At 38.8% G+C, this 26,414-nt stretch overlaps 1 protein-coding gene across 1 annotated transcript; it reads right to left on the bottom strand.

Annotated features, from left to right (window-relative positions):
* Positions 1-26,143, bottom strand: LOC139195007 (uncharacterized). The gene is made up of 3 exons (XM_070820181.1): positions 25,396-26,143; positions 161-387; positions 1-12 (listed from the first exon to the last, which is right to left on the bottom strand). The coding sequence occupies exons 1-3, from the start codon at positions 26,141-26,143 to the stop codon at positions 1-3; spliced, it is 987 nt and encodes a 328-aa protein (XP_070676282.1).
* Between the last annotated feature and the right edge of the window lie 271 nt (positions 26,144-26,414).

Raw genomic sequence — 26,414 nt, 5'->3', positions numbered from 1 at the left:
TTATAACCTGATCTGAACAATATTTCCACAAGTATGGGTCATCCCAAACATAAAATCTAGCATCCTTTTTAAGTTTATCACGTTGGAATTTGTTTAGGGTGCTAGGAACTTGTTTAGTCACCAAATAATTCACCAAATCTGCGTACCAAGGAGCACTTACCTGAATGGACAAGAGTTGTTCATTCGGAAACGTTTCGGAGATGGGAAGAACCTCTTCTTCACGCACCAACTTGCTTAGGTGGTCGGCAACAACATTATCACTCCCCTTCTTGTCCTTGATTTCGATGTCAAATTCTTGAAGTAGAAGCATCCAACGAATGAGTCTCAGTTTGGCCTCCTTTTTGATGAAAAGATACTTCAAGGTTGCATGGTCAGTGAAAACAATGACTTTAGTACCAATTAGATATGATCTAAATTTATCTAAAGCAAATACAACCGCCAAAAGTTCTTTTTTGGTTGTAGAATAATTCAATTGAGCATCATTCAAAGTGCGTGAAGCATAATAAATAACATGTGGCTATTTATTTTTTCTTTGACCCAAAACAACTCCAAGTGCATAATCCGATGAATCACACATCAATTCAAAGGGAATGGACCAATCCGGGGGAGTTATGATGGGTGCCGTGGTGAGGAGGTCCTTGAGATGCTTGAATGCTTGCTCACACGCCTCGTTGAACTCGAAAGGCACTTCCTTTTGTAGGAGACGGCATAGGGGCTGTGCAATCTTGGAAAAGTCCTTGATAAATCGTCGGTAGAATCCTGCATGACCAAGAAAAGAACGAACCTCTCTCACCGAAGTGGGAGAGGGTAAGTAGCGTACAAGATCTATTTTAGACTTATCAACTTCAATTCCTCGTTCAGAGATTATATGACCCAAAACAATACCTTGTTTAACCATAAAATGGCATTTCTCCCAATTTAACACAAGGTTTGTTTCAACACAACGTTTCAAGATTAAAGTGAGATTATCCAAACAATTATCAAATGAATTACCAAACATACTAAAATCATCCATGAATATCTCAATAATCCTCTCAACATAATCAGAAAAGATGCTAACCATACACCTTTGAAACGTGGCAGGAGCATTGCACAAATCGAATGGCATGCGTCGATATGCAAACGTTCCAAAGGGACAAGTAAAAGTGGTCTTTTCTTGATCATCCGGGGCAATAACAATTTGATTATAACCAGAGTATCCATCAAGAAAGCAATAAAAGGAATGACTTGCTAACCTTTCGAGCATTTGATCTAGGAACGGCAATGGGAAGTGATCTTTCCTTGTGGTTGCGTTTAGCTTCCTATAATCAATGCACACTCGCCAACCGGTTTGAATTCGGGTGGGCACAAGCTCATTCTCCGCATTCTCGACAACCGTCACTCCAGATTTCTTGGGCACACATTGGATAGGTGAAACCCAACGGCTATCAGAGATGGGATAAATCACACCACAATCAAGGAGCTTGATTATCTCATTTTTCACAACTTCCATCATCGGAGGGTTAAGACGGCGTTGAGCCTCTCTAGTTGGCTTGGCCCCCTCCTCAAGAAATATGTGATGCATACATGTTGTAGGACTTATACCTTTGATATCGGCCAAGGTCCATCCTAGGGCAGATTTGAATTCCTTCAACACACGCACTAGCTTCTCTTCCTCTTGTGCCGTGAGGGATGAGGAGATGATGGCAGGTAAGGTCTCGTTTTCCCCCAAGAAAATATACTTCAAATGGCTTGGTAAGGGTTTGAGATCAAGTATGGGTGCCTGAACGATGGATGAAAGCAACTTGTTAGTCGAAATTGGAATTGAATCAAAGTTAGGAGACTTACCACCATGCTTAGGTAATGACTCAAGGGCAGCAACCAACTCAATAACTTCCTGACTAAAAGGCACGGCATGGCCTAGTTCATGTATGTCGTGGGTTACACTAGAATCTGCCCCCTTGGTTTTGAGTTCCATGCCTCGTGTAATGACTTTTTCAAGCGCATCGTCATTCAAATCTTCAAGATATCCCTGTGCCAAAGAATCAATTATATCAATAGAGAAACATGAATGGTCCTCACTAGGGTACTTAATGGAATCAGAAAGATTAAAATTAACAACTTCCCCATCAAATTCCATGGACAAAGTTCCACTATACACGTCAATCTTCGTTCGGGCCGTTTTCATGAATGGCCTTCCAAGGAGGATGGGCAATGAAGGAACATGATCCGATTCATCCATTTCGAGCACATAAAAATCTGCTGGGAAGACTAAATGATCAACCTGCACCAAAACGTCTTCCAAAACTCCCTTTGGATAAGCGTTAGATCTATCGGCCAATTGTATGATTACACCATCATGTTTCAACTCACCTAAGTTCAAAGATACATAAATGGAGTATGGCATAACATTTATAGAGGCTCCTAAATCTAGCATGGCAGATTTGAAACGGGTGTTACCAATGACGCACGGAATTGTAAAGCTATCCGGATCTTTGCATTTGGGGGGTAGTTTGCGTTGCAAGATGGCGGAGACATTTTCACCTACCTTCACAACCTCCTTGGTTGAAATCCTCTTCCTAGTGGTGCACAGCTCCTTTAAAAACTTAGCGTATCTCGGGACTTGCTTAATGGCATCCAACAAGGGTATGTTGACTTGAACTTTCCTAAGTGTCTCAAGGATGTCCTTTTCAGCTTCTTCCTTCTTTGTTTGCACAAACCTGCTAGGAAAAGGAACATTCGAAGGCACAACATTAGTAGAAACTGAATTTGACACATTCTTACCCTTGCGGCATAGGTGTGTCCACCTTTGTCGTGGGTGGGCTTGGTTCCTCCTCCTCAAATTGAAGTTTTTCATCCTCTTTGTGACCTGTTTTTGATGAAGAACCTGCTCCAACCTCCTTACCACTTCTTAGGGTGATTGCTTTGGCTGATTCAAACCCTCCCTTTGGATTTGGAATGGTAGAACTAGAAAGCCTTCCTTGGTCTCTAATCTGCCCAACAACTTCGGCAATCTGCCCCATTTGTTTCTCTAGTTGGTCCACCCTTTTGTTTTGATTTTCTTGCCCCTGAGTCAAAGTGGTTAGTAACTTAACAAGTGTATCATTATCCAAAGCATTACCTGAAATATTTGGGGCAGATTGTGGTTGGATTTGAGGGGGTGCGTATGGTTTGGTGTAGAAGCCCGGAGGTTGTTGCCTAAAGCCTCATTGTGGTTGGGATTGTTGTGGCTCTCTCCATTTGAAGTTTGGATGGTCTCTCTACCCCGGATTATACGTGTTGGAGTATGGATCATGTCTTGGCTGATTTTGGCTTTGAAACCCAATGGCATTAGCGCTCTCCCATCCACCATTCTCGATAAGTTGAGGACACTTTTCGGAAGCATATCCTTGGATAGAACATACGCCACACACCATGGGTCCTTGAATCTTCATTCCCTCGGCCATCTGTGAAACAATAGAAGTAAGATTAGCTAACTGAGATTGAATATTGGATGTGGAACTTACCTCATGAACTTGTTGCCGTGGGGGTTCTCTTTGGCCTACACCCTCGTATTGTTGAGCGTTCAACGCTCGATTAGCAATCAAGATTTTTGCAGCCATGGGCATTTTGTCCACCAATGCTCCACCCGCCGAAGCATCGAGCATTTGACGTTCAAGTGGTAGGAGCCCCTCATAAAAGTATTGGAGAAGTAGTTCCTCCTTCATCTGATGCTGTGGACAAGAAGCAACAAGTGATTTAAACCGTTCATAATAAGTAGGAAAAGACTCACCTTCCTCTTGCTGAATACCGCTTATCTTTTTACGAAGAAGGATGATTCGAGAAGTTGGGAAGAACTTCTCCAAAAATGCCCTCTTCATACTCTCCCAAGACGTAACTGTTCCGGGAGCCAACTTGTATAACCAATCCTTGGCCTTGTCCATTAAAGAGAATGGAAAAGCCTTCATCTTTAAAATACTTCCGTCAACGTTAACCGGAGTCATACTTCAGTACACCACTTCAAATTCTTTCAAATGTTTGTTTGGATCCTCCATGGACAGCCCATGGAACTTTGGAATGTGGTGGAGCAAACTTGACTTTAACTCGAACTCTTCGGTTTTACCTTGGGCAACCATGGGATATTGGATACACAATGGTGCGGCATTATCCAAACCCGAGGCGGAAAGCTCCTTGAGTGTACGGTTGTCCATAGCCATGCCTTGAACTTCTCCACCCACTTGTGCCGTGGGATCCTTCTCTTCTTCTAGAACTTGTTCTTCAAGGTCAGGTTCCGGGCTAGGTGGGTTAGACTCTTGTTGGTTCCTCTTTCTTCTCAAAGTTCGCTCGAAATCGTCGTCGAAGTCCAAAATATGCTCACGAACAGGTTTGGAACATCGAGTCATGCACTAGTACCTAAAAACAAAGAAACAAAATAAGTTAGCAATCTGCAATAGAAAACAAACGAAAATAAATAATAAACAAAAAGAACGAGGGATTAGCAAAGTTGCTAATCCCCGGCAACGGCGCCAAAATTTGGTGCGTAAAATAACTTAACACACAAATTAACCCTCTTGTTGACAATTGTAGTATGGATAAGTAGGGATCGTTCTTAAACCGGGGATTAGGAAGGATTGCTAAAACACTCTAAACTGACTCAAATCTGTAAAACAAAGTTTAAAATACGAAACTAGACTCAAAGAATGCAAAACTAAACTCTAAAACACTAAGACGAACCAAAAGACTCAAAATAGCAAACAAACACTCAAAACTGCCTAAAAACCACTTTCTGGGCAGTTTTGGGACTCTAACACAACTTGGACGAATTTTTGGTTTTCTAATGACCTAAAACACCTAAAAATATATTCTAAGACAAGTTCTAAGTAATATGACTCAAAGAAATAAGGTGGGGTTGATTTTGGACGAAATTAATTAAAACAAAACAAGAACAAAGTAAATAGATTTTTAGACAAAGTTAAGTAAATTGATGGGTGATAGATCAACTAGAGGGTTCTTCTCCACACATGATACACTTGCATTCAACTTTGATTTCCAATTGCTTCTTTCAATGAATTATGAATCTCAACGCCCTAGGTTAACTGTGATAGCACTTTTTTAACCTTCAAGTTTTCCTAAAGTTAGTGAATTGGATGGGAATGCACATGCAACAACTCAAAACATTCTCTAAAAGTCCCTTACGTGAAAAGCACAATAAAAATACAATCAAAGATCATTAAGCTTCATGAAAACTATAAGCATTGATGAGGCAATTGTTACTATGAAAAGCATGAAACGTTTGCCAAAAATTCACTTAACGCGATCGTTTATAAGCGACCTCCACTACTTGCAAACATAAAGTTGTAACTATTAGGTGAAACTTCCTTATGTTTTAGCTTCAAATTCCTGTATGAAAACTAAGTTGGCCACCTTAATTAACATACAAAAATAAGTCATTAATCAAACGGTTAAGCAAATTGCATTCACAATTCATGAAATAACAATTAGACATAATCAATTCATCTTGCAAGCATAATCATGGTATTGAAAAACCCCCTAGCCAAAAGGCTTAGCTCCTCATGTTCACAAAACAAAGGAAAACAGATTTATACATTGTAAATATAAGAAAGAGAACACCTAAAATTCCAACGATTCGATGTTGAACGGCTAGAATCTTCAAGTACTTCTTCTTCCTCTCCTTTGCTGCGGCACAGAGACTATGGGCAGGTTTTTGGGTTATTGAATGATGTACAATGGATGGGGGACGTATGGAAGTGTTTAGGGTTGATGGGTGGTGCGGCTAGGGGTGATTGGTGGCAGAAATTTGGGTGAATGGTGGTAGAATGGTGCGGTGATGCGTAAAATACTAAACACACAAATTAAACCCTCTTTTGTCAAATTGTAGTAAAGATGTAAGTAGGGATCGTTCTAAACCGGGGATTAGGAGGGATTGCTAAACTCTTGAAAACTAACTCAATAATGTAAAAACAAAGTTTAGAACACTAAACTAGACTCAAAGAATGTAAAATTAAAAGTTAAAACACCAAAACAAAGCAAAGGAACCAAAACAGCAAATAAACACTCAAAACTGCCTTAGAAGCACAATCTGGGCAGTTTTGAGTACTAACACAAATTTGGACGAATATATGTTATAACTTGACTCAAAACACTTAAAAACACAAATCAAAACACTTTCTAACTAATCTAAGACTTCAAAATAAAGGGGGATTTGTTTTGGACGAAAATTGAAAACAAAACAGATTGTAAAACGTTTCGGATGAAAAGGATGGATAAAAGGCTAGTTAGGAGGTTCTTCTCCACACATGACACACTTGCAAACAAAATGATTTTCAGTTGTTCTTCCAATAAATTATGAAACTCAACACCCCAAGTTAATTAGATACGCTTAAATTAACCTTCAAGTTCTCCTTAAGTTAATGAATTGGATGGGAAAGCGCATACAACAATTCAAAGCATTCCTCAAAGGTTCCTTACGTGATGAGCACAAGAAAGATACAATCAAGAATCATGAAGCACAATGAGAACTATAAGTGTTGACGAGGCATTCGTTACTATGATTAGCATGAAACTCGTGCCAAGAACTCATTCAACGCGATCGTTTTCAAGCGACCTTCACTACTTGTGATTATAAGATTGTAACTATTTGGTGAAACTCCCTCATAATCTAGCATCATATTCATGCATGAAAACTAAGCGTGCACTCTCAATCAACATACACAAATAAGTTATCAATCAAGTAGATGAACGAATTGAATCCACAACTTATGAAATAACAACTGAATGTAATCAAATCATATTGCAAGCATGTACATGGTTTCGAATCACCCCCCAACTAAGGGGGTTTATTTCCTCATACTCACACCACAAAGTTTATTGAATTGAAACATTGAAAACATAAGAAAGATTACACCTAAAAGTTCCAGCAATCTGCAATAGACTAGCAAACACATTTAAGAGCACTCCTTCTTCCTTCTTGCTGCGGCACAAGGTATAGAGATGGTTTGGATGGGTTTTGGATGATGGAGAATGGTGGGAAGGTGTCTAGGATGGTGTATGGCACGCTAGGAAGGTTTGGGGTCAGAAAATATGGATTTGGGTGAAGGTTGGGCACGGCAAAGGTAGGGGAAAGGTTTCTGGCGTGAATGGATGTGAATGGGTGTGTGTGGAATGTTTTGTGGCTGCAACAAGGAGGTTTATTTAAAGGAAAACAGAAATTAAAACCCTAGGTTGATTAGGAAATCAGAAATTAAGTCTAAGGATTCTAGAATTAGGAAATAAAATCATAAACTTAAAGGAAATAGGCAAGGATATGCGGCAATTACTTAAAACACAAAAGGAATGTGTTTTAGGTCAGATTTTGGGAAAGAAACCAGGAAAGGATGAGGGAGGTGCGGCTCATGTTTTAAGAAAGGGAACATGTCCTAAAACTAAAGGGAAATAGGATCCCTTGCACGGCAAGGAAGGGGGATTAAGGGAAAGGTGCGGCAAAGGTCCTAGAGTGGTTTAGGGCCTTTGTTTGGTGTCCCAAAGTGCTTAAAAGGTATTCAAGTGGCTGGAAATTAAGGACATTTAGGAATAGGGAAGGTCAACCAAAATAGGAAACCTTGGCTTAACTTTCCTACTTCAAGTAGGAATCCTTTGTTGGAGTAGGAATCCTTGAATGAGTAGGAATCCTTCTTCAATTAGGAATCCTTTGTTGATTAGGAATCCTTCTTGGATTAGGAAACTAACTTTCTTCAAGACTTCAATTCATCCATTCCTTTTGTTCCAAAAGGCTCCAATTTGCTTCTTTTTGCACACTTTGGCCTTAGAACCTGAAAACACACAAAAGTGACTTTAAACACTAAAATAGCTAAGTAAACACAACTTACATGCACGAGAACAAGCCAATTAAGTAGCATAAATATGCTCCTGTCAAATTCCCCCACACTTAGCTTTTGCTAGTCCTCGAGCAAAACAAACAAAAGAAAGGAAACAAAACGAAACAAACTAACCAAAACAAAACCTAAACCTTCCAACATTTGCCTCAGGGATTTCCAATGCACATGACATGTTAAAGATTGTTATCCCCACAGATTTGAGTTTTCTTTACTCGTAAGCACATACTTAATTAAAGCCATTACTTACTAGTTCACAAGTAATCAATTAAAACAATGCTTTGAATGTAGTAACATGCCTTAGAGAATTCCCTCAATTCCTTACAAGATGTACACTCTATTTTCACTCAGATTTTCTAACTCCACACCCTACACTAGTCATATGTGAGAAGATTGATGTAGATATGAAAACGAATGCTCACATATATGTTTCACAAAGAACGCAATTTCTAGAGTTAAGAAGCATGTTTAGATATGATCTCATGAATGGAATGCTACTACTTAGATGCGAGAACCAGTGACACCATATGCTCATACTAAATTCAAACTCTACAAATTGAAACACATAACACTCAAGATAGAAGTTAAGGGTTGTAATGGGGCTTGGGGTGTTGGTTAACAAGGAAAGGATAGGGGAAAACAAACGTTCTTCAAGCGATAGTAAGCAAAGCAATGAAATTGAGACTTAGAATTCACTTAAATTGCAGAAATTAACTTGAACACACAAGGGGGAGACTTAAACAACTCCTTAGGGCCGAATTCATTGTTTTGGACCCTCACTTCAACAAACAATACTTTGGAACTCTTTTTCTCAACTTTTCAACCTTTTTTTTTCATACTTTTCACACTTTTCTTTTTTTTTTCTTCTTTCAATGCCGTGCCTATGGCACACTAATTCACATGAGAACACTTCCCCCACACTTGTTTTCTGCCATACATTAATCAAAAGGAATTCAAATTGAATCATGCTTTGCAATGCTTTAAGAACAAGGGTATGGATGGTCCTAAACTAGGCTAGGTGAGGAAAACATGGGTTAACAAATAATGAAGGCTAACAAGGCTCAACGGGGTTAAAAACCTACAAAACATAATGACATAGGGCACACGGCATTTGGCTAAGGTGGTGGTCACTACACAACTTCATCTTGAATATGTGTTATGCAAATCAATAACATGCTTTGAATGAAATGGGCATGAGTTCTAGCATTTGGATCAAACTTTCATCCATGAATATCACTCTCTTTAACAGCCATGTAATTACAAACCGAATCCTCATCATTGTGTTGGAAGGTACCATAAGACACAAACAAACACACAAAAACAACTCTTTTTGGGTTTTTAAAACATATTTTTCAAATTTTTATGTGATTTTCGGATTTTTATGTTAACACACACTAAAACACACCAAAACTGCTTAAAAACACTTAAAAACAGCAAGGAACAAGTCTCCAAGTTAAGGGTGATAAAATCCCACGAATTTGCATCTAAAACACTTAGTTACCCCCCCCCCACACTTCAATCAAACATTGTCCTCAATGTTTCAAGCATAAAACCACACTAAACAAAATGAAACACACAAACAGCAAGTAAATAACAAAACTGGGCAGATTAGAAACAAGCAACAAAGTGAAGGGTTTTAGGAACGCAAATCTGGAATTGGAGTGATTCCTAGGGCTTCCTTTGTTGAATTGCATGGGTTGCCTCCCAAGTAGCGCTTTCTTTAACGTCTTGAAGCCGGACGAAGAACACAATCAGACCCCATTGGAGCCCACGGCATGGAATGGGATCTCCCCCACCACCTGCCGCACAAAGTTCTTGTACATTGCATCCTTGAACGGAAATGGATAGTGATGTTTGTTGATGGGTGCGTTATGTTGCCTAAGGTTCATGTTCATGCGCCCACCATCGGGGATTTGCTTAGGTACCTGCACCAAAGAAGGCAACCACCTATCAACTTTAATGGGAATTAGATTTGGATTAGGTGGCTTACCTATGTGATGTGATGAAGTGGCAGCAAGGTGAACATTCTTCCCCATGGTGCTTTCGGCCACTTTGAGCACTTTGAGGGCAGTGGCTGTATGGTCCTTGTACTCCACTCCAATTCCCTCTTCTTGCATGGTTCTTGATGCATCCTTCGTGCTTGGTGCTGAATGGTCCGGTCCTATCTTTTCAATTTTACCAATGGCACAACAAGAATGAACAACATTAGGAGTCTCAATGGATTCAGAAATTTTAAAACTAATCATGTCACCACTAAATGCCATAGTGACTAATCCTTTGGCCACATCAATCTTCGTTTGAGCCGTTTTCATGAATGGCCTTCCAAGGAGAATGGGCAATGAAGGAGCATGATCCGATTCATCCATCTCAAGAGCATAGAAATCCGCCGGAAAGATCAAATGATTAACCTGCACCAAAACATCTTCCACAACTCCCTTTGGATAGGCATTAGATGTATCGGCCAATTGTATGATTACACCATCATTTTTTAACTTGCCTAGGTTCATAGATGCATAAATTGAATATGGCATAACATTTATGGATACACCTAAGTCTAACATGGCAGATTTGAACCTAGTATTACCAATGACACAAGGAATGGTGAAACTATCCGGATCTTTGCATTTAGGAGGTAGTTTACGTTGTATCATGGCAGACACATTCTCACTTACCTGTACCACTTCTTTCTCCTGAAAACGTTTCTTTGTCGTACAAAGCTTCTTCAAACACTTGGCGTACTTCGGGATTTGCTTGATTGCATCCAAGAGAGGTATGTTAACTTGAACCTTCCTAAATGTCTCTAGAACATCTTTTTCCTCCTCTTCATTCTTGAATTGCAAAAATCTGCTAGGAAAGGGCACATTGGGTGGAATAATGTTAGAATTAACCAAACTTGGACTCATCTTACCTAGGGTGGACGGATTGGATGGCTTAAGGGCCATGGGTGCTTGCGGCAAAGGTGGTGCTACCTTTGCCGTGAGTGGACTTGGTGTCTCCTTTTCAGATTTCAACGTTTCATCCTCTTTGGGACCTGATTTTGGTGGTGTAGGACCTGCCCCAACTTCTTTTCCACTCCTTAGCATGATTGCATTTACGGTTTCAAAGCCTCCTTTTGGATTTGCAATGGTTGAACTAGGAAGCTTTCCTTGTTCTCTAAACTGCCCAACAAACTCCGCAATCTGCCCAATTTGCTTCTCCAATTGATCTACCCTAATGTTCGTGCTTTGCATTGCTTGGGTTTGCTTTTCCTGCCCATGAGTCAACTTGGTTAGTATCTTAAGAAGTGCATCATTGTCTAGGGACGTACCTGAAGCATTTGGGTCAGATTGTGGTTGGTTTTGATTGGGTGTGTACGGCTTGGTGAAGAACCCCGGGGGTTGTTGCCTAAAGCCTCCTTGGTTTTGAGGTTGCTGGGGCTCCCTCCACTTGAAATTTGGGTGGTCTCTCCAACCGGGATTATATGTGTTTGAATATGGATCGTTCCTTGGTTGGTTTTGACCTTGAAACCCAATTGCATGGGCGCTTTCCCATCCACCATTTTCAATCAACTGTGGACACTTTTCAGAAGCATGTCCTTGGATGGAACATACGCCACATACAATTGGTCCTTGCATCTTCATGCCCTCGGCCATCTGAGACACAATATAAGTAAGATTAGCCAATTGTGAATGAAGATCGGAAGTTGAACTTACCTCATGTACTTGGTGCCGTGGGGGTCCCCTTTGGCCTACTCCTTCGTATTGTTGAGCGTTCAACGCTCGATTAGAGATCAAGATCTTGGCAGCCATGGGTGTTTTGTCCACCAATGCTCCCCCTGCTGAAGCATCAAGCATTTGACGTTCTAGAGGTAGGAGACCCTCGTAGAAGTATTGCAAAAGCAACTCCTCCTTCATCTGATGCTGTGGACAAGAAGCAACAAGTGATTTAAATCGTTCATAATACGTAGGAAAAGACTCACCTTCTTCTTGTTGGATTCCGCTTATCTTTTTGCGTAGGAGGATGATGCGAGAAGTTGGAAAGAACTTCTCCAAGAACGCTCTCTTCATACTCTCCCAAGATGTGACAGTGCCAGGAGCTAACTCGTATAACCAATCCTTGGCTTTATCCATCAAAGAGAATGGAAAAGCCTTCATCTTCAAAATACTTCCGTCAACATTGACGGGAGTCATACTAGAGCAAACTACTTCAAATTCTTTCAAATGTTTGTTAGGATCTTCCATGGACAAGCCATGGTATTTAGGAATATGATGAAGCAAACTTGACTTTAATTCAAACTCTTCCGTCTTACCTTGGGCAGCCGTGGGGTATTGGATGCACAAGGGTGCGGCATTATCCAATCCCGAAGCCGAGAGCTCTTTGAGTGTACGGTTGTCCACCGCCATGCCTTGATCCTCTTCACCCACTTGTGCCGTGGGCTCCTCCTCCTCTTCTAGGACCTCTTCTTCAAGGTCAGGTTCAGGAATTGGCTCTTGTTGATTTCTAGTTCTTCTCAAATTCCTCTCAAAGTCGTCGTCAAAGTCCAAGATGTTCTCACGAACCTTTTGAGAACTTCTAGTCATAAACTAGTACCTAAGAAACAAGAGACAAAATAGGTCAGAAACTAAAATAAAATCTGAAGCAAAGTAAAATAAAAGAAACAAAAACAATCCAAGGGATTAGCAAAATTGCTAATCCCCGGCAACGGCGCCAAAAATTTGATGCGTAAAATACTAAACACACAAATTAAACCCTCCTTTGTCAAATTGTAGTAAAGATGTAAGTAGGGATCGTTCTAAACCGGGGATTAGGAGAGATTGCTAAACTCTTGAAAACTAACTCAATAATGTAAAAACAAAGTTTAAAACACTAAACTAGACTCAAAGAATGTAAAATTAAATGTTAAAACACCAAAACAAAGCAAAGGAACCAAAACAGCAAATAAACACTCAAAACTGCCTTAGAAGCACAATCTGGGCAGTTTTGAGTACTAACACAAATTTGGACGAATATATGTTATAACTTGACTCAAAACACTTAAAAACACAAATCAAAACACTTTCTAACTAATCTAAGACTTCAAAATAAAGGGGGATTTGTTTTGGACGAAAATTGAAAACAAAACAGAAACTTTAAAACAAAACAGATTGTAAAACGTTTCGGATGAAAAGGATGGATAAAAGGCTAGTTAGGAGGTTCTTCTCCACACATGACACACTTGCAAACAAAATGATTTTCAGTTGTTCTTCCAATAAATTATGAAACTCAACACCCCAAGTTAATTAGATACGCTTAAATTAACCTTCAAGTTCTCCTTAAGTTAATGAATTGGATGGGAAAGCGCATACAACAATTCAAAGCATTCCTCAAAGGTTCCTTACGTGATGAGCACAAGAAAGATACAATCAAGAATCATGAAGCACAATGAGAACTATAAGTGTTGACGAGGCATTCGTTACTATGATTAGTATGAAACTCGTGCCAAGAACTCATTCAACGCGATCGTTTTCAAGCGACCTTCACTACTTGTGATTATAAGATTGTAACTATCAGGTGAAACTCCCTCATAATCTAGCATCATATTCATGCATTAAAACTAAGCATGCACTCTCAATCAACATACACAAATAAGTTATCAATCAAGTAGATGAACGAATTGAATCCACAACTTATGAAATAACAACTGAATGTAATCAAATCATATTGCAAGCATGTACATGGTTTCGAATCACCCCCCAACTAAGGGGGTTTAGTTCCTCATACTCACAACACAAAGTTTATTGAATTGAAACATTGAAAACATAAGAAAGATTACACCTAAAAGTTCCAGCAATCTGCAATAGACTAACAAGCACATTCAAGAGCACTCTTTCTTCCTTCTTCCTGCGGCACAAGGTATGGAGATGGTTTGATAGGTTTTGGATGATGGAGAATGGTGGGAAGGTGTCTAGGATGGTGTATGGCACGCTAGGAAGGTTTGGGGTCAGAAAATATGGATTTGGGTGAAGGTTGGGCACGGCAAAGGTAGGGGAAAGGTTTCTGGCGTGAATGGATGTGAATGGGTGTGTGTGGAATGTTTTGTGGCTGCAACAAGGAGGTTTATTTAAAGGAAAATAGAAATTAAAACCCTAGGTTGATTAGGAAATCAGAAATTAAGTCTAAGGATTCTAGAATTAGGAAATAAGATCAGAAACTTAAAGGAAATAGGCAGGGATATGCGGCAATTACTTAAAACACAAAAGGAATGTGTTTTAGGTCAGATTTTGGGAAAGAAACCCTCTCCCTTACACGGCAAGGAAGAGGAAAGGATGAGGGAGGTGCGGCTCATGTTTTAAGAAAGGGAACATGTCCTAAAACTAAAGGGAAATAGGATCCCTTGCACGGCAAGGAAGAGGGATTAAGGGAAAGGTGTGGCAAAGGTCCTAGAGTGGTTTAGGGCCTTTGTTTGGTGTCCCAAAGTGTTTAAAAGGTATTCAAAGTGGCTGGAAATTAAGGACATTTAGGAATAGGGAAGGTCAACCAAAATAGGAAACCTTGGCTTAACTTTCCTACTTCAAGTAGGAATCCTTTGTTGGAGTAGGAATCCTTGAATGAGTAAGAATCCTTCTTCAATTAGGAATCCTTTGTTGATTAGGAAACCAACTTTCTTCAAGACTTCAATTCATGCATTCCTTTTGCTCCAAAAGGCTCCAATTTGCTTCTTTTTGCACACTTTGGCCTTAGAACCTGAAAACACACAAAAGTGACTTTAAACACTAAAATAGCTAAGTAAACACAACTTACATGCACGAGAACAAGCCAATTAAGTAGCATAAATATGCTCCTATCATGCGGCTGAATGTGGTGTTTAGTTTCTGGCGTGAATGGTGAGTTTCTGGATGAATGGCCATGTTTGTGGCTGCACAAGGATGTTTATTTAAAGGGATTTTGGAAATTAAAACCCTAGGTTAATTAGGTAAACAGAAATTAAGTCTAAAACTTATCTAAATAGGAAATAGAATCAGAAAACTAAAGGGAATTAGGCTAGGAGGTGCGGCTAGGGTTTAAAACCAAAGGGGAATGTGTTTTAATTGCAAAGAACTAGGAAATGACCCTCTCCCTTGCACGGCAAGGAAGAGGAAAGGTAAGGGTGGTGCGGCTGGATGTTTGGGAAAGGGATAGTGTCCTAAAAAGAAAGGGAAAGGGGACTCACGGCAAGGAAAGGGAAGGAAAGGGTATGTGAGGTGCGGCACTACCTTGAATGGTGCAAGGAATCTTTGTTTTATGTCCTAAAGTGCGTATGAGGTCTTCAAAGTGGCTGGAACATAAGTGCTTTTAGACTTAGGAAAGGTTAAACCAAAATAGGAAACTTTGGCTTAACTTTCCTACTTCAATTAGGAATCCTTGTTGGAGTAGGAATCCTTGTTCTTCTAGGAATCCTCATGTGATTAGGAATCCATCTTCTTCTAGGAATCCTCATGTGATTAGGAATCCATCTTCAATTAGGAATCCTTCGTCGATTAGGAATCCTTCGTCGATTAGGAATCCTTCGTTGATTAGGAATCCTAATTTCTTCAAGTCTTCAATTCATCCATTCCTTTTGCTCCAAAAGGCTCCAAATTACATCATTTTGCACACTTCGGCTTTGGAATCTGAAAACACACAAAAGTGACTTTAAACACTAAAATAACTAAAGAAACACAACGTAAATGCACGAGAACAAGCCAATTAAGTCGCATAAATATGCTCTTATCAAGTGTCCATGCCCTTGTGCTTTCTTCTCAAGTTCCTTGTTCATGTAACAAAGAAACAAGCACTAATGTTTGCATTAACTAAGAGTTGTTCGAAGCAACTCTTACTTCTTCATACAATGATTTGTAAGTGAAGAACTATGACACTAAAAGTGTTCTTGTCTTTATGCTTATCTTCATAAGTTCCTTTGTTCATATAACGAAGGAATAAGCATTGGTTGTTTGTGTTGTCCTCTTTATGATAGACTTATCTAACATGTTCTTCCAATGATACATTTTCAATAGGAAGATTTTGAGGATGAGACTACTTAGGTACATATACAATCCATTTAAGATAATCTATGGGATTGTGGTACCAAGTCCGGAAACTAAAGTATTCGGCTCTTTTTGTCAAGTTTTGGATAGCGTTTGCAAATATATCGGTAAACAAATACATAACAAATATAAATTGATTGATTTTAAGTCATTTGATCCGGGTCTTTAAATCAAATAGCACCATCCACTATTTTTGGCAAATTCCATATCCCTTATCGGAATTCGAGAGTTTTGGAGGAAACTCTTAGTAGGGTATGGGAGACTCACCATTACCAAGCCCACCTCACAATGATATAATGTTGACTAGCATCAATAATAATGAGAGAGTACGCTTACTGATTTGCATCTCTTGCAAGTACCCATCTTATTTGGCCTCTAGAGAATGAATCCTCACAATGATATGATGTTGGCTCCATTGCACTTAGTTAAGTCATACCTACCATGCAAGTTCGAGTAGGGGTTCAAGAACAACCTCACAATGATATGATGTTGATCATTCTCGTTGCCTACCTTCATAACATCATGTATGCATATAGAACTCCTCCTGAGTGTAAGCACGCACTTTGTACTCCCCCATGATAGGGTGAAGTCGGTGTACGAGTCATAAACGATCGGAGCCTACCATGGTGGAAGGCCATGAAAGAGTGTTCAAAGCACTCTAACATTTATCAACTTAATAATGGTTTGGTTAAGGGTTTTAGGTCTCATCACATATAAGCATGCATTTTAATCTTATTAAAACAATTTGGTCCTATTACAACTATTGGTCCATGTGATTGATTTAGTTGTATATGATACTCCCACTATGCTTGTAAAACGGTTTTTAAAGTAAGAGTATATGGTACTACTAACATAAGGTTTGCATTCATTGATGGACTATATAGTTGTCTTAGGGCATTAGGATGACTATGAACCTTTGATTCGATCCAACACAAGCCTAGTGTTGAATCTCGGTCTAGGGATGGTGATTGATTTTAGTTAAGCGTTTAATCACATTAAGGCATGTTTTCTTATTGGGCGTTGGACCCTCTACTTCATTTTCATGCATATCAAATAAAGCAAGAAAGAAGTACTTCAAAGTAAAGAAGAGCTTATGCTCTTTTACAACATTTGATCAAAACAAATTACTTTAAAGTAAAGAAGAGCTTATGCTCTTTTACAATATTTGATCATATCAAATTACAACCAAAATCTAATCTATACATTCCCATGGTTCAAACAAATTTGAGACGGCCTTTTACATAGCTCAATTATCGTAGGCTTAGGTTCATAATCACCCTTTCTTTAATTAATTAACGCTTTAACTAATTAAACTTGAATGCAACATTTTCGTTTGGTCTTTGTATCCATAGAATTGATTTAAATGGAGCTAAATTTAATGAAAATCCAATTCTCATTTAAAGATACAAAACTATTTTGTTCTCAACTAATTTGGGCCAAAAAACAATAACCTCAACTATTGGGCTATATTGCAAAACACAAACTTTTGAGGTCACTTTGTAAAAACACAAAAGTCCACTACTTCATGTAACTACAACTAGAACCCAAAAATTTCATCAAAATACAAAAACTTCATTAAAGGAGCAAACATTTTGTCCTTTAGTGATTTTGGGCCTTTACGTAAAAATGTAAACTTTCGAGTCAAAGTACAAATACACAAAAGTATCAAAACTTTATGTAATTGCATAAAAGCCCCAAAAGTACCCTATTTAATAGGGTGGCCAGTTTTGGATGAGAGATGGTGTCATAAAACTTTTGAATTTTTCAACAAAAGTGAAAGGTGATGGGTAGGTTTGAAAAAGTGATTTCCATAAAACATGGTTTCTTGAAACAAGGAAAAGGTGTAAGTGATTGGTATGGTGTTGATTGAAAAAGGACAAATCATGTCATACCATTTATTACAATAAAGTCACACCAACCACCATAAACAAAACTTTATGAAAAACGTCAAACACTTTGAATCAAAACACCAAACCTTTTTGTTCTTGGTTAGAACATAACAAGAACAATGAAGAACATCCATGAAAACCCATAAGAGCTCCATGAACATTTTTCACCCCAAGACACCCCAAAAACTCTCAAACTTAAGGGAAAAAACATATTACCATACTAGGGAACTTAGGGGTTCCTAATGTCACTTTAAAACACTTTTAACAAGACAAACATGAACCCAAAAATCCACCCTTTGGATTTGGCCGAATTTCCCCAAAAACATGGCACCAAATTTTAGCTCTAAAATTCATGCTCATATGAACTACATCTACAACATTTGAGATGACAAATTTTCTAACAAAATTTACATTCAAAGAAGCAAGAATAAACCTTGTAACAATTACAATATTCAAATCATAGACTATGAAAATACAAAATCCAAAAGGATTCACCAACTACTAGACCTAGGCTCTTGATACCACTTGAAGAAAATTTTGTGAAAAACATGTTCATTTGAGCAACATCTATGGCATGCAATTAACATTTAAAGGCGGAATCATGCTTGTATGCACTCAAAACAAAACATTACCCATGAAATTCAAAGCCTAGTAGTTATGTGAAACAAGACTCAACTCAAGAACAAAGTGAGTTGAGAAATTTTATACCTTTGTTGATTCCTCTTTGCATAAGCAAAGGCTAATCACCCAAGGAGAGGGCCTTCATTCCTTGCTTCTTAGCTCCATGGATTTCTTGGATGAGGATGGTTGAAAGGATTCTCCAAGTTCCCAAAGTTGATAACCTCTATGTCTCCACACCAAGGTAGGACTTGAAGAAGAGATGAGTGACCTAGAAGAAGTAAGATTGCTAGCTAAAATCCTCTAGGGTGGCCGGCCTCTTAGAGAGAAAAGGGAGCTTGTGTTCTCATCTTTTCTCCCAAAAGAAACCCTAAGGATGAAATGGCTATAAAGTTGCCTTCATACCACCTCATAATGGAGTGGCAAACTTGCAATTAAGCCAAGTTCACTACCCTTCTCTATATGGCCGGTTTTCCCAAGCCTTTGGGCTGTTTGATGTGAAAATTAACTTAACACACAAATTAACCCTCTTGTATCAATTGTAGTAAAGAATGTAAGTAGGGATCGTTCTGGACCGGGGATTAGGAGGGCTTGCTAATAACCTCTAAACTAACTTAAAAACATAAAAACAAAGTTAAAAACACTAAACTAGATTCAAAGAACTCAAAACAAACTCCAAAGACTCAAAACAAGCTAAAAACGCTCAAATCTGCCTAAAAACACAAACTGGGCAGATTTGGACTCTAAACACACTTTTGGACGAATTTTGGTTTTAACTTGGTTCGAAACACTTAAAAACACAAACTAAATAAGTTTCTAACTAATATGACTCAACAAGGTAAATGGGGTTTTAGTTTTGACGAATTTGGAAACAAAACAAGTAAATTAAAGAACAAAACAAGTAAATTAAAGAACTAATGAAATCTGCACGAATTTGAGTAGATTGAATGGATGGAAGGCTAGCTAGGAGGTTCTTCTCCACACATGACACACTTGCAAACAAAATGATTTCCAGTTGCTTTTCAATAAACTACGAATTCTCAACGCCCCAGATTAACTGTGAATTGCACTAATTAACCCTCAGATTTTCCTCATTTCATTCAATTGGATGATTGCATACAACAACCCAAAGCATTCCCCACAAGTTCCCTACATGAATTGCATAATAGAGATACAAGCAAGAATCATTAAGTTCTATGAAAATCATAAGCATTGACGAAACACTTGTAACTATGAATTGCATGAAACGTATGCCAAGAATTTACTTAACACGGTTGTGACGAGCAACCTTTACTACTTGTGAATATAAGTTCATAACGATTAGGTGAAACTTCCTTATATCCTCACATCAGATTTATGCATGAAAATTAAGCGTGCACTCTCAACCAACATACACAAATCAGTTTTAATTCAATTGGATAAGTAAATTGAATTCACAACTTATGAATCACAACTGAAAGTAATCAAATCATATTGCAAGCATGAACATGGTTTCGAATTCCCCCTAGCTAAAAGGGTTTAGTTCCTCATACTTACAAAGCAACAATAAACAAATTTAGACATTGAAAACAAAAGAAAGAAGACACCTAAACGCTCTAACGATCCAAGTTGGACAACATGCACGTCCAAGCACTTTCCTTCCCTTCCCTTGCTACGGCACAAGGTGTTGGTGAGTCTTTGAAGGTTTTGTTGTATGGAGGAATGAATGTGAAGATGAATGGATGTGTTTGGATGAAAGTTGTATTGAAATGGGGATGAATTCTCAAGCAAAAACTTACTGTAATGGCTGCCACATACACTTCCTTTTATAGAAGAAGTGCACGGCATAGAGGGATGAATGGTGGTGTGAGCAATGATTCAAAGGTGAAAGTGACATAATGATGCAAAGCATGGGGGGTAAAATGGAGTGGTGTTGCAGCTATGAATGCAAGTAGGGAACATGAATGATTGTGCACATGGTAGATAAAGGGAAGGGAGGTGGAATGGTGCATAAATGAGTCATAGGTGCAGGTTGATTCATGATGCACGGCATGGGCAAGGAAAGTGAAGGAGTGGTGCACCAATGAGTGGATGTAGTGGAGGTAAAAGTGAATGAAGTCTGATGGGTGAAGGGGACAAGGGATATGCACCAATTGAGTGCAATGATTCAATGTAATGGTGCATGAAAACAAAAATAATGAAGGGGACAAGGGTGAGTGTTGTGGTAATGAGTGGATGTAATGGGTGTAGTGGGTGAGTGTTGTGGTAATGAGTGGATGTAATGGGTGTAGTGGATGGAGCTCACGGCAAGGGATGGAACAGCCACAAATCAACCCATTTTATGCCCATGCCATGCATTCTTCCATCTTTTCATGTGTGTTTGCCGTCACCTAATCATCATTTCCACATGTACAAGCTGTTACACTTGCACACACACATGCTCTTCCTCATTTTAGCCACAAATCAACACTTTTTCTGCCCATGCTTTGCCTTTCTTTCCCATGTGTGTGTTGTCTATGTACTCATCATTTTCACATGTACAAGCTGTTACACTTGCACACACACATGCTGATTTCTAGCCTTCTAATGTTCAAAAACGTCCATCCTCATGTCTCCATGCTTGCACTATCTAATCTTGGCCCAAAAATGCTCCAAAATGCTCCAAATAGCACTTTGTTGCCAACTTTGTTATTTGAACCTACAAACACACGAAAATAGCTTAAAGTACTAAAATTACTAGAATTAAACTAAGTAAATGCCAAGAAACAAGCTAACTAAGTTGCATAAATATGCTCCTATCAAATTCCCCCACACTTAGCTTTTGCTAGTCCTCAAGCAAAACAAAAGAAACAAAACGAAACAAAACAAACAAAACACAACCTAACCTTCCAACATTTGCCTCAGGGATTTCCAATGCAAATGACATGTTAAAAATCATCATTCCCACAAATTTTGGTTATCTTCACACTTGAGCACAAACTTAATCACAGTCACTACTTAGTAGTTCACAATTAAACAATTAAAACAATGTTTTGAATGTAGTAACATGCCTTAGAGAATTTGCTCAATTCTACTCTCTATTTTCACACACATTTTCTAACTACACACCCTACACTAGAGACTGAGACTCACATATGTTATAACAAAGGAAGCAATTTTCTGGAGTTATTAATCATGTTTAGATATGATCTCATGAATGGTATGCTACTACTTAGATGCGAGAACCAGTGACACCATATGCTCATACCAATTTTGAACTCCACAAATTGAAACACACAACACTCAAGATTGAAGTCAAGGGTTGTAACAGGGCTTGGAGGTAATGGCTAACAAAGAAAGGATAGGAATAACAAACGTTCTTACAGCGATAGCAAGCAAAGCAATGAAATAGACACTTGGAATTCATTTTAGAATGCAGAATCAACTTTTACATACAAAGGGGAGATTCATGCAACACTTAGGGCCGAATTCAATGTTTTGGACCCTTTTTTTAACAAACAACACTTTAGAGCTCTTTTCCATACTCTTTTTTTTTTCTTTTTTCTTTTCTCTACCCGTGCCTTATTAAGGACTTTGGCACACACACACAAGAATCACTTCCCCCAACACTTACTTTCTGCAATACATTGATCAAAGAGGAGTTCATTTTAGGTCATGCTTTACTATGCTTCAAGAACAAGGGTATCGATGGTCCTAAAACTAGGCTAGGTAAGGATAGTGTGGGTTAACAAAAAACATAGGCTTAACAAGGCTCAATGGGGTTAAACTTAAACACATAATGAAATAAGGGCACGACAATTTGGCTTTGGTGGTTACTACACAACTTCATCTTGAATATGTGTTATGCAAATCAATAGCATGCTTTGAATGAAATAGGCATAAGTTCTAGCATTTGGAACTTAATGATGAAACGCCTTCTAAGTAGTAACCAAGCAAAGAATAATGAGATCATGCAACAACTTGAGAAAACAATGATGCACAGATTATTAACTCTCCAAATAAACGTTTAGGCTCAAGTCTCACAAGGTTGTAGCGTTCATTTGAGTTCCTTCCTTCAAGCATGTTACAAAAACTGATTTTTCCTTTATGATTGCATGTGAATTCATAAATTATAACCACAACCAAGCATACACCAAAGAGGAAATCAAATTTTCATCCATGTTTATAACTTTCTTTAACAATCATGTACTTAAAAACCAAATCCTCATCATTGTGTTGGAAGGTACCCTAAGACACAAATAAACACACAAAAAAACTCTTTTTGGGTTTTTCAAAACAATTTGTCAAATTTTTATGAGATTTTCGGATTTTTATGTCAAAACACACTAAAACACTCCAAAATAGCTTAAAAACACTTAAAAACAACAAGGAACAACACTAGAAGTAATGGGTGATAAACTCCTACGAATTTCATGCGAAACAACTTGGTTACCCCCCCACACTTAAATCAAACATTGTCCTCAATGTTTCAAGCATAAACTCACACAAAAACAAGCAAACAAACAAACAATGAATAAACATGACAAGTATGGCAAAGTAAAAACCAGACAGAGTAGAGTTTAAGAACGCAAATCTAGTTTTGGAGATAAATGATCTTGTTGACTTTCCACAACTTTGATCTCGAACTGGTTTGGAATTCTGAGCGAGGAATATCAGAGTTCCTTGGTTTCAAATCAGACTTCTTCTGCTAGGTTGATTTGATTGTGCAGTCTGCATTCTTTTCTGCTTGTTTCTTCTGCATGACAGGCAGGCACGAGGTAGAGGTGATGGTCTGTTCCTTTTTTCAATCTTTCCAAGTGCCTACCATTTGCTTTCTTTCTCCTTGTCCCTAGCTGATGATGAATTAGCACATTGTCTCTACATGCTTCGAGTTATCATTTTCACTTCCCTTATCTGTTCCCCAGGCAGATGTGGTAGACGAAGAGGAAGCATAAGATGATGAAGATGAGTACTCGAAAGCAGGGCCAGGTAAGTAATCAAGAAGGGGTTCCAGGCAGTTGGTTTCAGATCGGAAGATTGATACCAAGTGCTGGCTGATTGCTCTCTTTTTTCTTGTCCTGCAGATGAAAACAACGACAAGGAGAAGGATAGGGAGAAAGCATGATATGAGATACTTTTGCTTTGAACCTTCATGATATGAAATACTTTTGCTTGGGATAAGTTGCTTGCAGAGATACCCTAAGGAATAAAGAACACTGAGTGACTCGAGAGGCTTCGTTGGGAAAGCATTCTCAGAGATGAAGAAAGGTTATGTATGTCTGCCTTGCAATAGAGGGTGAAGGTTGACATTTATAGGAATTAATAACCAGTACTATTCTTTCACTCTTATCAGCAACCGTTGGATGATTTAACAGTAAACTTCACGTGCTTTCTACTTCACAAGAGATCTTCGACAAATTACCCATAATTTTCACGAAGCTGAGTGTGCATGTGACAGGCGTTGACACGTCTAGAAAAGCAAGTGCCTCTTCGATATCTGGAATCGGCGCTTCGACAAACTGCCCATGATTTCCCCAAAGCTGAGTGTGCATGTAACAGATGCTGACACGTCTGGAAAAGCAGATACCTCTCTGATTTCTGAGCTTGCCTCTTCAAGTTCAGAGCTCTGTGGAGTGCAGAGGTTGCATGTGACAATTGCGGATAAATCTAGAAAAGAAGATTGGCCCGTGGTTTCTTAGCAAGCCCAACTTTTGAGAAAGCTAGCGTCTCTTCGATTTTTGAATTGGCCTCTTTGATTTCTGTGCTCGCCTTTTCGATCTCTAAAATCCCATCGAGTGCTGATTTTTATAGAGGCACGTAGTACGTTTTAGAGCACACTTGAATTTCTACTTGTAGAAACTCCCTTCTTACACTTCTACAATCTTGACTTGTCCGACCTCTTCTTTCTTCAACACCGTTGAAAATGTCTGGCCCTTCCGACCGTCGTTTTGATTTGAACCTTGGTGAAGATGTAGCCATGCCTTCTCTAGATAACATATGGCGCCCATCCTTCATATCCCATACTGGTCCTCTTACCGTTGGGGATTCGGTGATGAAGAATGATATGACCACTGCGGTGGTGGCCCGGAACCTTGTCACTCCCAATGATAACAGACTACTTTCCAAACGGATTGATACGTTGGCTGTTAAGGATTCTCTGGCTCTTATTGTGCAGTGTGCAGGTTCTGTATCTAATATGGCCCAACGCCTATTTACTCGAACCCGTTAAGTTGAATCATTGGCGGCTGAAGTGATGAGTCTCAAGCAGGAGATTAGAGGGCTTAAACATGAGAATAAACAGTTGCACAGGCTCGCATATAACTATGCTACAAACATGAAGAGGAAGTTTGACCAGATGCAAGAATCTGATGGTCAGATTTTACTTGATCATCAGAGGTTTGTAGGTTTGTTCCAACAACATTTGCCTTCGTCTTCTAGGGTTGTACCGCGTAGTGAAGCTCCAAATGATCAACCTGCGATACCTCCTCTTTCTGTGGCTCCGTCGACTGCTGAGGCTCCGTCGACTGCTGAGGCTCCACTGACTACTGAGACTTCTCCCAAACAGCCTTTGTGAAGGCTCCCTTTTGTATTTTTCTATCTCCTATTTTTTTTCCATGAATTTGAATGTGAAAATACCTTGCATATCTGTCAATGTCTCAAAAATAAACCCACACCCAAAAATAATTAAATATGCAACAAATAAAAATGACAATCATGGAAAAATAAAAATGCAGAAAATGGAAGGTTTTTAGAAACGCAAAACTGATTGTGGAGTGATTCAAAAATCTTCCTTATTTGAATACATGGGTTGGCTCCCAAGAAACGCTTGGTTTAATGTCTTCCAGCCGGACAATACCTCTATTTAAGCTTGAACAGGGCCCACGACATGGAAGGGTACATTCTCCATGACATGCTCATCAAAGGCCTCATAATAGGGCTTCAAATGGTGCCCATTTACCTTGAATTCTTGTTGTGTCTTCAAACTTTGTATTTAGATTGCACCATGAGAAAAAACATTAGTAACCACAAAAGGACCAATCCATTTGGAACGCAACTTACCAGGAAACAAGCGAAGGTGAGAATTAAAGAGTAACATTTTCTGCCTAATGGAGAATGATTTGCCTCGAATCATCTTGTCATGGAAAGCATTCGTCTTCTTCTTGTAAATTTGGGCGTTTTCATAAGCCTCATGCTTAATCTTTTCAAGTTCATTTAATTGGAGCTTTCTATGAATTCCAGCAGCATCAAGGTCCATGTTGAATGTTTTGACGGCCCAATGCGCCTTATGCTCCAATTCTACGGGAAGATGGCATGGTTTGCCATTAATGAGCCGAAATGGGGACATGCCAAAAGGTGTTTTATATGCCGTACGATATCCCCACAATGCATCCTCCAAACGCAAGCTCCAATCCTTCCTTGTTGGCCTAATGGTCTTCTCTAGAATCTGCTTGATCTCCCTATTAGACACCTCGGCTTGCCCATTGGTTTGAGGATGAGAAGGCGTTGAAACCTTATGTTTGACATTGTACTTCCTCAATAGCGCCTCAATGGTTCGATTGTAAAAGTGAGAACCTCCATCACCTATGATTACTCTTGGCATTCCAAACCTTGCAAATAGGTTAATTCTAATGAAATCAGCAACCACTCGAGAATCATTAGTTCGGGCGGCTTTTGCTTCCACCCATTTTGACACATAATCCATAGCAAGTAAGATATAAAGGAAGCCATGTGAGGAAGGAAAAGGACCCATAAAATCAATACCCCAAACGTCAAAAATTTCAACATTGACGATGGAAACCTGCGGCATTTGATCCATTTGATCGGATGATATTTATATATATTTTTACTTCGAATTCACTCGTCTTTTCTTAGTTAGTTCCTTATATTTTTGAGCTATTTACGTTATTTTTGTGTTTATAGGATTTGTTATGCAAAGAAAATAAAAATAGAACAAGTGAAATTTTATGTAATAAATTCGTCAAAACTGTCTGTGTAGATCAGCTTTTAAATAAAATTAAAAATAAATATATATATAATAATAATAACAAGTCATGATGATGTTTGAAACATCATCATGA

The sequence above is a fragment of the Malus domestica genome, chromosome 04 (assembly GCF_042453785.1).
Source record: "Malus domestica chromosome 04, GDT2T_hap1".
Taxonomy (NCBI): Eukaryota; Viridiplantae; Streptophyta; class Magnoliopsida; order Rosales; family Rosaceae; genus Malus; species Malus domestica.
Note: the sequence above shows the minus strand (reverse complement) of the source record. Positions and strands in the feature narration are given on the sequence as shown.

Coding starts and splice junctions, on each gene's coding strand:
- LOC139195007 (XM_070820181.1), bottom strand. CDS start 26,143: ATGCCGCAGGTTTCCATCGTCAATGTTGAAATTTTTGACGTTTGGGGT. Junction 388..25,395: donor TCACCTTCGCTTGTTTCCTG/GTAAGTTGCGTT, acceptor TTGGTACTAAAG/TCATTGTTTTCACTGACCAT.